General features: G+C 40.2%; 1 protein-coding gene across 1 annotated transcript in view; it reads left to right on the plus strand.

Moving 5' to 3' along the window:
• The window catches only part of AGBL1 (AGBL carboxypeptidase 1), an 844,803-nt gene that overhangs the window by 358,617 nt on the left and 474,106 nt on the right, over nucleotides 1–12,080 (plus strand). Inside the window, exon 19 of the mRNA XM_052659506.1 lies at nucleotides 2,019–2,199. Within this exon, the coding sequence (XP_052515466.1) occupies nucleotides 2,019–2,199 (181 nt within the window). The remainder of the gene's footprint in view (nucleotides 1–2,018; nucleotides 2,200–12,080) is intronic.

Here is a 12,080-nt window from a genome sequence, read left to right on the forward strand (position 1 = left end):
GATTGTTTTCACAGACTGGTAAAAACAATGAAAACACAACAGGAAACTGGTTGTGTTTCCTCTGTGTTCTTTGCATGTATCTTTTTCTTTGCTTAGAAGACCCTTCCTCACCTTCTCTCTCAAGTTGTGCTTGGTTGCCCAGTTGTGTCCGGCTCTTTGTGACCCCATGGACTATTGAGCGCCAGGCTCCTCTGCTCATGGGATTCTTCAGGCAAGAATACTGGAGTGGGTTGCCATGCCATTTCTCTCAAGTTAGACGATAATTATTCTGCAGGACTGAGTCTAAATAAATGGCATCACATCTCTGGAAATGTCTTTCCCTCTCTCAGACAGATCTATTTTTGGTGCTTTATTTACACCTCCATTAGCTCGCGTGTCGTTATTTGCTTGAATGTTTGTCACCACCAACAAGTGCTTTGGTCTTTTACAGAACAAGAACTATAATAGATTCAGCTTTTTCTACTCAATGCCTCCTGCAGTTCCTGGAATATGTTCAAGATACCTGCTTAAATTAAAAAAAAAAAAAGCTGAATGTTATCCCCCAAATATAAAGGATCTACAAAGAGAAGCAATGTGCTCTCACCACAGGCAATAAAAGTGCATGTATATATATGCCCCTTAAACCTGCATCTTGTTGGCTGTTGACAGAGGGCATTTTGTTTGTTTTAACTGATGATACTAGTAATATGATTGGATAATTAATAGTTTATTCCTCCATATCTTTTATTCCTTGTTATTTAGGGGTTCTTGAGGTTATTCAGTTTTGTCTTTCTTTGTATAGAGTTAGAGATATAGTTTATACTCTTTAAGAGAAGAAAAGCCATAAACTCACAGTTAAATACTTAACTCCTGATTTGAATAATCAGGAAGAAAATGACTTGTTTAACTTTTAGACTGTTTAGTGGCTAATGTATTTATACCCAGCAAAAATTTTGTTCTCAAAGGAGCAATAAGGAATTGGGTGAGGATACAGAAGGAAGTGAGAGTCAAAAAAACCCTCACAAAATCAAACAGGAGGTTAGAGCAGACATGGTGAATCGCTTGTCTGATACCACACGTTCCTCACCTCCCACTTCCTCAAGTATGTGAGGACAGACATCACTAATCAATCAAAGACGTTTTCTGCCTGAGCCCAGATGTGGTCTGAGAATAGGTCTCAAAGCTATGTGCGTCTTCTGTCAACAAAGAAAGGATGATAAGTCCATCTTTTCTCAATACATTCTGCATAGAGGTATGTTGTGTCAACACACTCCTTGTGATTGGCAGAGAGTGTGATCCTGATTTCTTTCACAAAGTGAAGGATGTATTGCAACTCCAAGACTGAACTTCTAGGCACTTCCTTCTGTGAAATCTCTCCAGGATTGGCTTCAGTGTCATAAAGTCAATCATAAGTTTCCCAGTTCAGTTTCTGTACTGGACTCTCTTACTGCTGTGAAATGAGAGGGAACATCCTAGCCGCAGATTTTATAACTGAGAAGGGAGAGAGCTAACAGGTACACACCTAATGGCAAGCAATGTGCCAAGTGCTTTATAATTACATCATTTAGTTTTTATAACAGCTACAGGAGGTCAGTATCATTGTCCTCATTTTACATGTGGGACAGCAGCCTTGGAGAAATTAAATCCTGCAGCTGAGATCTTACAACTGGTAAATGATGAAGATAAGATTCAATCTCAGATCTGGGACATCCAGCACCATGCTATTGGATACCGAAGAGAGAACTGTTTCTTTGGTGGTCTTCTAAAATCTGATTCATGGCTTGTTTTGATGCCACGAAGTACTTACAGTTTGGGTAACAGCCTTGAGCTTTAACTTTATACTCTCCCGAGTCTTAGAGACTATAGAGGCAGATGGAAAATGGATAAATGCACATTAGGTTTGTATTAGAAACAATCAACCTATTTAAGACTTTATGCCAGTCAGGTGTAAAACTGGCTTCCTGGAGATTGTCTTGATGGATACGGAAACTGTATTTAGGTTTAATTTTCTTGCATGTGTGTTTTCTTTTTCTCTGCAGGGCAGCGCCCATACCAAGTGATTACGGCTCGAGTTCACCCAGGAGAGAGCAATGCTAGCTGGGTGATGAAGGGGACCTTGGAGTTCCTGGTCAGCAGTGACCCCGTGGCTAGGCTCTTGAGGGAAAACTTCATTTTCAAGATAATCCCCATGCTCAACCCAGATGGTGTCATCAATGGCAAGTATGTCAGGCACCGGGCCTAACTTAGGTCGCATTTATGTTATCATGATAATGGATTGTTGTTCTGCTCAGTGGGTTTGACTTGAGACGTCTTGGTACTCTGGCAGGAATAACTTCTCTTGAGTTCTGTTACCTCGCACAAATATCAGGATGTTCTCTATAAACATTGGTATCAATCTCATAGTTTCTTTTAATAGAAAAGTATAGACTCATAGGCAATTAGTAACAGAAGAATCCTTAGAAAGAATCGAATCTAACACTCTCCTTTTAAAAAGGAAGGAATTGATGTCCATGATAATCAGATGACTCCCCGCCCACTACCCCCTGCCACCTGGGCTGGATTAATGACAAAGCCAGGGCTCAAACTGTGATCTGATGAAGTTAAGACTGGTGCTTTTCTTTGCTCCTGAGCCTGGTGGGCCATGGCCCACTGGGTCGCAGAGGGTCGGGCACGACTGAAGTGACTTGGCACGCACTGCAGATCAGTCTTTATTCTCAGTTGTGTTTTTACTTGGAGCAGGAAATGGCACCCCACTCCAGTACTCTTGCCTGGAAAATCCCATGGATGGAGGAGCCTGGTGGGCTACAGTCCATGAGGTCGCGAAGAGTCGGACACGACTGAGCGACTTCACTTTCACCTTTCACTTTCATGCATTGAGAAGGAAATGGCTACCTACTCCAGTGTTTTTGCCTGTAGAATTCCAGGGATGGAGGAGCCTGGTGGGCTGCTATCTATGGGGTCACACAGAATCGGACATGACAGAAGTGACTTAGCAGCAGCAGCAGCAGCAGTGTTTTTATTGAATTCTGGATACAGCTATAATATGGGTGTCACTTTATTTAAATGGAATGGCTGAAATGGTTGAAGAATGGCCATAGAATGGCCATAGAAGTGAAATGACTGAAAAATGGTTGGCTGAAAGAGAGAAGACTGGGGTGGTGCTTTTCCTGGCCCACTCCTACATGCATTTCAGAATGTATATTGGGAAAGATGAATTCCAGTGTTAGAAAGAGTCAGCATTTTTAGAGTTTGTGGGCTGAGGCCCAGAAAGCAGAGCAGGTTCTCAATATCTCACAGCCAGTGGATGGGGGTGACAGGGTGAATATTCATACATACCTGCCTCAAGCTGTGGAAAAAAACTTAACATTCCTTCCTTTGGTAATAAATGATTATTTTTACTATAGGATTAGACAATGATATCCTATGGAAAAACCAGAATTCAAGATAAATAGAAATATTGAAAGGAAACATAATTTCAAGAGCTAAAGATGCAAAAGAAGTTGTAATTTAAAATATCCATATTAAAGAGGCAAACACACGCTTTTAGAAACTGAGAAAATAGAGCAATATTGAAAATGTGAAAATAGAGATAAAATGAGAATTATAAAAAATATGAAAAAGCAAATTTCAGAGATAAAATAACTTAAAATAAATTAGAAAATGTTTTAAGAAATAGAAAATAATTTCTTTCAGGAAAAAATCCTAAATATTAATAAATGTTGAAATGCTGAGAATAGACTAGTTTCAAAGGGTAAGCATAAAAAAAGAATATTTACAAAGGTTAAAGATATAAAGATGGTAAAATAGTAAAAGAGGATCAGAATAATTCCCAAAGGATAAAATATGTTAAATTACGCTAATATGCAAGTGAATGAAAGCTAAAGCCTGTAAAAATACAATTGAAAAAAGAAAACCAACTGGAAAGTAGATAAGTAAGTAAAGAAAGCAGCCACATACTTCACAAGTTTCCTAGCTTTGTATCTCCCCAATTTTTTTTTCTGATGGGATTTTTTTGGTGGGCAGAGAACAGGGTCCTTACTTTTTGTATATGGTGACTGGTTGGCACAGTCTGGCACTCTTTGCATATGGTGACTTGTTGGCACATGCGAGGCATGAGAGGACAAGTCCTTTAGCAGGCACCATCAATCAGACCTTTGGCAGCAATCAGGCTTCTTAGATCTCAAGCGGGACAAAGCCCTGAGGCACAGTGTCCATTCCTGGGGTCCAGCAGCACTCAGCTGACTCCTACCATGTGTTCACTGAGCTCTAGGAATCAGCTCTAGAGTCTCATTGAATGACTCCTCCCTGCTTGAGGGGCTAAGGATTTTATTAGCATGCTTACTGAGCCTAAATGGATGGAAAACAACTCTGCAAGCCGTCTTGAGGGACATGACCTCGTTTCAAACGTTTTCTCATCCAAATTGGCTCTTTTCTGAAGTTACGTGTTCCCTTGAATTATCTGGAGTCTGGCTGAGAGTGAGAAGAGCGCCGGGTTCAGAGTCATAATTCTACTTGGGAATTCTGGCTCTCGCCTGACCTACTTAGTTTTCTCTTCTGTTGAAACAGGAAGCTCCCTGTTGACCCATCTGGGTAAAGGTCTTAAAAGCCTAAGGTAATATTCAAGCTTTGGAACAAATACTATGGTTTCTTCTATTTCAGATGCTCGCACCTCTGAATCAGAGGCTTGATCCAGGTCTTAGTTTGAAAGGTTAATGTGGTCTCATCAGTGAATATCCTTCTGGTCTGGACATGCTTTATTTCCAGCTGGTTGCTTTGGGTTCCCTAATGGCAGGCCAGCTTCTTCTTTATGACACCACCATTCATCATCATTACCGTTATTTATTATGACTAACTTACCCTTTTTATTTATATAGCATCTTTCATCATGCAGCTCAAAGCTCTTTGTAGGTTACTTTGGATCACTCAAACCATTTTGGCTGAGTTGGATTTGGAAATCATACCCTTATTCTACTGAAAGGAAAATTCCCAGGTCATTGCACATCATTACCAAAAGACTTGAGGCTGCCATGGAATCATAACATCACATGATAAATACGCTTAAAATCCTCAGCTCATGGACCCTTCTCAGAACATACCTAACATATGGTTTACCTAGTTTTTGTTGAGTCCCTAAGTCATGTCCAACTCTGCGACCCCATGGACTTAGCCTGCCAGGCTCCTCTGTCCATGGGATTTTCTAGGCAAGAATACTAGAGTGGGTTGCCAGTTCCTTCTCCAGGAGATTTTCTTGACCCAGGGATTGAACCCATATCTTCTGTATTGGTAGGTGGATTCTTTACCGCTGAGCCACCAGGGAAGCCCATGGTTTATCTAATAGCCACTTAAATTCTTCATTGACATTCCATTTAAGGACGTACACATTCCATAGTACATAATTAGGTGGATTTGTTTTTCTCTGTTTTTATCTTATGAATTTTACACGTTTTGCCTAAAATGTGTAAAAATAAGGATAAGATAATTACCTTCATTTTACATGTCTTAACTTCCCCAGCTGAAATCCCCTCCAAGTTTGATGCAGTTCACCTGAACATTGCTTATGTGATATTGTTTCTGATGTTATGACTTTCATTGGTTTTCTTGGGACACATTCCTGTTCATCGGCTTCTTAACATTAACAAAACTTCCCTTGGTGTGGTCTGACCAGCAAAGAGGCAAAATTTGCCTAAAGATTAAAGAGCTCGAACTTGAACTTGGCACTTAATCTACCACATGGAGCTTTTCTTTTACAAGAAATTATGGGCCTCTATGGAGTTTGATAAACTGTGTAAAGATGGACTAGTTTCCTTGATGCTAATGGAGACTCTGAGGATGGCTGAGAGGTTTTAATAGCAGTGGTCAGGGAGACAAAGCCAAGATTTTCTAGCAGAAATAGAGAGGGTCTTGCCAAGCCAAAGATATCTTAGCAACATATGTCTGTAACAGGAAAACAAACCCCAAAGACGGTTTCCAAAAGAAACATCCTACCATCTTGTTGGCCTGGTCATTTCTATTGAACTGGGCTGAGTTCTGAGTAATCTGGGAGGCCTGACACAGTGATCCCTTGATTCTTATAATTCTTTCCAACATGCAATAAAAGTAGGAGACGACCAGTTGGGTTAAAGCAGAGGTGATAATGGTGGCTTGATTAAAGCGGGAAAGGGGGAAGACTGGTGATACCTTAAAAGGTCATCATGGTAAGTAAGTGAGGAGAGGAAGAGATCTAATGTGAGTCTCAATTTTTGGACTTTGGTTGCTGGGTGGATGGTAGTGACAAAGAATTTTTATAGAATCAATACACAGGCCAACATTTTGTTACCAGTAGAATCGAAGTATATTTGTCCTTAGTATATGTACAAGTCTACAAACGTGATTACCTCTTCCAAGACCGTAGTGGAAAATGAGTAAATAACAGTAAAGAAAACAGTAAAGATGGCATTTTGCCATCTTGAATCCAGCAGAAACTAATACAATATTATAAAGCCAACTCTACCGCAATATTAAAAAAAGAACAAAGGTCATGCTGTAAGTAATAGCTGACTACTTTAGGACAGGGGTCCCCAATATCTGGATTCTAACGCCTGCTGATCTTAGGTGGAGCTGATGTAATAATGATAGCAATAATGTGCACAATAAATGTATTGCCCTGAATCATCCCCAAACCACCCCTCCTGCCAGTTCATGGAAAAATTGTCTTCCATGAAACCAGTTCCTGCTGCCAAAAAGGTTGGGGCTCTCTGCTCTAGAGGAAACATATGAAACTATAAAGATCAGATAAAAATGTTGATGATTTTAACTATCTAGGACCATTTAAACTTAGTATGGATAGCCTTTTATTTGTGAGTTGGGAAGGCTTTATTTTACTACATTAAAAGCCCTCACAGACTTTATCTAAGAAAATATTGAGCACCTTTTATAAGTCAAGAAAGAATCTTGCTCTTTTACATGTATTTTCTTACCCAGTAATAATTATGGCCCAACCGGAGTATCAATAGATCTTCTGTATAATTTTCAGGTATGAAAATAAATTTAAATATGTATACAGGGGTGAAGTCTTCAGAGCAGTTTATTTATTTTTTAATTGCTTTACAATATTAGTTTCTGCTGTATGGCACAATGAATCAGCTCTAAGTATGCATATATCCCTTCCCTCTTAAGCCTCCCTCCCACGCCACCAGCCCACCCATGTAGGTTATCACACAGCACTGAGCTGAGTTCCCTGTGCTACACAGCAGCTTCCCATTAGCTGTCTATTCAGTTCAGTTCAAGTAGCGGATATTACAGAGGCAGGACTATAACTACCGTCTATTCTGTACAGAGATTTAAAAGCATTAAAATAAAAGAAACTTAAAATGTTCTAGCTGGGCCGATTCTTGTATATTATTTAGTCTCTGTCCATCAAATGATAAGGTAATTGAGACTAAAGAGATAAAAATAAGTTATCACATAGCCTAGTTGAAAAATGGCACTAAAAATTGTCTAGATAATTAAAACACTCAGGCAAACACACACACATGCACACACACACGCCCAGGTTGTATAGCTAGCTTGTGACAGGGTTGGGGTTTGGACCCAGTCTCCCTCCAGAGCCCATATTGATTTTAATCTGTCAGCTCTTCCCAGACTTAGATGGTGTGCTTAATCACTCAGTCCTGTCTGACTGTTTGCGACCCCGTGGACTGCAGCCCGCCAGGCTCCTCTCTCCATGGGGATTCTCCAAGCAAGAATACTGGAGTGGCTTGGCATTTTCTTCTCCAGGGGAGCTTCCTGACCTGGGGATTGAACTGCGGTCTCCATCATTGCAGGCAGATTCTTTACCGTCTGAGCCACCAGGGAAGCCTGAGAATGCTGGAGTGGGTAGCCTATCCCTTCTCCAGGGGATCTTCCTAACCCAGGAATTGGAATGGGGGTCTCCTGTATTGCAGGCAGATTCTTTACTATCTGAGCCACCAGAGAAGCCTGACAATGCTGGAGTGGGTAGCCTATCCCTTCTCCAGGGGATCTTCCTAACCCAGGAATTGGAATGGGGGTCTCCTGTATTGCAGGCAGATTCTTTACCAGCTGAGGTACCAGTTGGAGATGCAAGCAAAGCCTCAGCCCCATCAGCAGAAACGGTTTCTAAAGTTAGTCTTTTTTTTTTTTTTGTTAGGCTTTATATTTTATACTGGAGTATAGCTATTAACAATGTTGTCATAGTTTCAAGTGGATAGCAAAGGGACTCAGCCATACATGTGCATGGATCCATTCTCCTCTCCAATCCAGGCTGCCACATAACACTGAGCAGAGTTCCCTCTGCTGGACAGTAGATCCTTGTTGGTTATCCATTTAAAATATGGCAGTGTGTACACGCTGATCTCAAATTGTTGACCTTGATCTTCACATCCAATGTGACTGGGATGAGAGAAGGCATAGCCTTCCCAGCTTTCCACAGTATTGATCCATGATAAATGAATCGGTTTATCCTTGGTTTTCCTTCATAGAATTTGAATTCCCAGCTTGGCATAAGCCTGGACACTCTACCATATCCTGCCAGCTTTTTCCATTGTAGAAGACATCCTTCCTATTGCCACCAACTTTCTGGCTGTAAACAGCACTCGTCTGACTTTGAATCGTTTTGGTCACTGGGCTCCTCTTCCACTGTCCTCTCTAGTACATTTTCATTCAGGTGACAATTCAGGATCACAAAGTGATGATGGTGATCCCCTTTGGGCTCACTGCACCTTTGGTCTTGGCTAGGCCTCTTCCTTCCTTTTTTTGATATGCTACCGGCTTCCCTTTTACATGACCTCAGTTCTTTGAATGTATTTCAAATCTCTTCAAGATAAAAACATGTAGCACTGATTCTCAGATTTTCAAATTTCACAGATCAGTTACATTTGAGAAAAAGGACTGTAGTGAGTATATAATCTTTTAAAAAATTTGCACAAGTAAGAATGGAAGATACTCCCTGAGCTGCTGACCAACAGACTCATGAGAAATTCAGCATCAGATGTTTCTTGGGCTGTCTCCTCACTTACACAAAATCCTACAAGTAACTCAGAGGTTTGTGCTGCTGGATCTTTAGATTATGGAAGTGAGCATTCTTACTTTTCATGCCACGATACATTTGCTACTGGTCATGAAGACTTCCTTGTGGGTAGAGAGCAGTGTAGTCATTGAATGAATTGGCTATTCCCAGTATCAATCTTCCCAGAAAGGAGTAAATCCTGGAACAGGAAAAGATGCCTGATAAATGGACCTTTTAGGGGGAAGAGATAATTCTGATGATCTTGAAATTGGAGAAACTCTGGTCCCCCTTACATCATTGAGGGTCATTTTAGAATGATGGCACCTAGGATGTCAAGGAGGTCTGAAGAAGCGATTGCTCACCTTGCTGCCTAAGAGTGAAAACAGCTATCACCAATGATCAATTTTAAATTTTCTGTGAGTAATTATCATCTGTTATATCCTTTATTCTTATTATTGTTACTGAGTCACTAAGTTGTATCCTACTCTTTGCAAACCCAGGAACCGCAGCACGCCAGCTTCCCTGTCCTTCATTATCTCCATGAATTTACTCAAACTCATGTCCATTGAGTCACTGATGCCATCCGACCATCTCATCCTCTGTCACCCCCTTCTTCTCTTTCCCTCAATCTTTCCCAGCATCAGGGTCTTTTCCAAAGAGTCAGCTCTTCACATTTATTCTTAGTAAAGTGCTAATAAGCCTTTCCATCTTGTTTCAGCTGTGTTATTGAGATTGAAGGAGAGTATCTATGCCTCAGAATGGTGAAGAAGAGCAGTGGCAGTCATACTTAGAGAAACTCTTAAGGAGACAGGGAATAATAAGTACAATGGCGAGTATGTTTTTAAAATCATACTCAGTATAACTGAGACATTTAAAAATAAAATAGCTTTATTGTTTTTTAATTATGAAAGGATACATGATACAATCAAGATAATAGGTGTTGGAGAAGATGGGATTTGATTCACACAGTGATAAGAAATCTGAAAGTTCAAAAGAGGAATGCAGAAGAAACCAGGTGATTAATATTTGCAGAGGCAGGCACTGCCTACAAGCCTGGGGAAGCAAAGGGAAGCTGTGGAGTTACTGAAACCCAGGGGCTGAAAGCCTCCAAAACACTGGTGTTTGGAACTCTGAGAAGGAAATGTGACTTGTCATGGGCTTCAGTAGACTAAAGGTCACAGGTAAAAGGGTGAAAGAGAGTAATATCCAAATAGCAAGGGGACACATCCCCCCTGCTGCTGGCACCCATGAGAGGATGCAGTGATGTTATTGGTGTGCATCTTAAGATGCAGGGGTTGAGCCAATCACCTGCTGCTGCTCTAGCCTCACTAAGTGGAACTGGGAAACATAGAGGGTACCCTTTACTTCCTCCTCCTGCCTTCTTATCACTCTCTAGTGCCTCTCATTGCGGAACCTAGCAGGAAGTCAACTGGCAAGGTAGTCTGAGCATTGCAATCTTCAGTTTTAGCTGCAGTGTGACAGTGAAGAAGAAAGAATTATGGGCTGAGAGCTCAGAGACAACTGGTGAAAAGCAAGCACAAAGCATCCATCTACAGAGTGCCCATTATGCAATTGCATTGGGCTTATTACTGTTTATATGTGACTTCTCTGTTTTCAAAAAATAAAGTGGTTTTATTGTTTCCAATGGGGGGAAAATGAAGCATCATTATTGTAGAAAGTCCCATTGTGGAGAAAAACCTTAAGGAAGAAATTAAAAAGCACCCAAATTTCAGGCTAACACATTGCATTACTCCAAGGGGTACTGCTCACATTATCATCTGTGATAATTACATTGTGCCTGTGGAATTTTGTAACATGGAGTCCCTCCCTGAATCAGGCTGCTCAGAGAGGAACACTATTAGGAAGATGAAGAAGATGCATTAGTGTTTGTTTATAAATCTACAGCTTCGGGTATATCAGTTATTTCTTTACATGTATTTCTATATCCAAACTCATTTTAACTTTTATAAGATAATGTATTTTGTAGTAGAGTTTAAAAACAAACAGCATCTTCCTAATGGCAAAGAATACAAATGTTGTTATTAGTTTTTAAAACAGCGATTTTACTGTATTGTTGGGCCATAATTAATACAAACAGTTCTCCTTATAAACAACAGACAGGTGAAGAGTCTTGTCAGTCTCTTGACACATTTCTCAGGTTGTTTCCTTAAGATAAATTCTAAAAAGTGATGTTTTTAATCAAATGTTATACATATTTTATATTTAATACATATTGTTGCCAGATTTCTCTCTATAGAAGATATGCAGACGTATATTCCTACCACTGATGGATGAAAGGGCCTGGTCTCCATACCTTTTTAACACTGAACATTATCATTCTTTTTATTCTTTGTCAATTTTATAAGATAAAAATATGATTTTAAATTTAATTTTTTATACTTATGGAAAAGTAAATATCTTATCCCATTTTGCAGATGAAAAAAAAAAAAGTCTGATGCAAAAATCAGGTGACATATGCAAGGTCAGCCACACGGTTGATGTTTCACAGTCAGGAAGTAAACCCAGGTTTGTCAGGTTGCAAACCTCCCGTTCTTTCCACTTAGCTCTGCAGTCCCACTTATGTCAAAGCTTCCATACCGTCATAGGGTGACTCTTCTTTTGAATGCTGTCAGCATAGAACTTGGGAGGTGTAAGTGCCTAATACATACCTGTTAAGTCCAACTCAGGGTGCACCTGACCTTTCTAAAGTGTTTTAACATATGGCCCTCCAAATAGTTCATCTTCAGACCAGAGTAAGAGCTCTAAAGCAGTGGTCCACAAGCTTTTTGACACCAGGGACCCTTTTCATGAAACAATTTTTCCACAGACTGGATGAGGATGGTTTCAGGATGATTCAAGTGCATTACGTTTATTGTGCACATTATTTCCATTGCTCTTACATCAGCTCCACCTCAGAGCATCAGGCATTAGATTCTGGAGGTTGAGGACCCTTGCTTTAAAGAGCTTTGAGCCAGCTCTGTCAGAAATGAACTTTCTGATACATCTTCAGTTAAATGTTAGTACACAAGTATTGATGTAACACTCACAGTGTTTTACTACAGGTTGGCTATAGTTTTTTTGTTCAGTCTTGTACAGA

Source organism: Budorcas taxicolor, chromosome 21 (assembly GCF_023091745.1).
Source record: "Budorcas taxicolor isolate Tak-1 chromosome 21, Takin1.1, whole genome shotgun sequence".
In the NCBI taxonomy this organism is placed as follows: Eukaryota; Metazoa; Chordata; class Mammalia; order Artiodactyla; family Bovidae; genus Budorcas; species Budorcas taxicolor.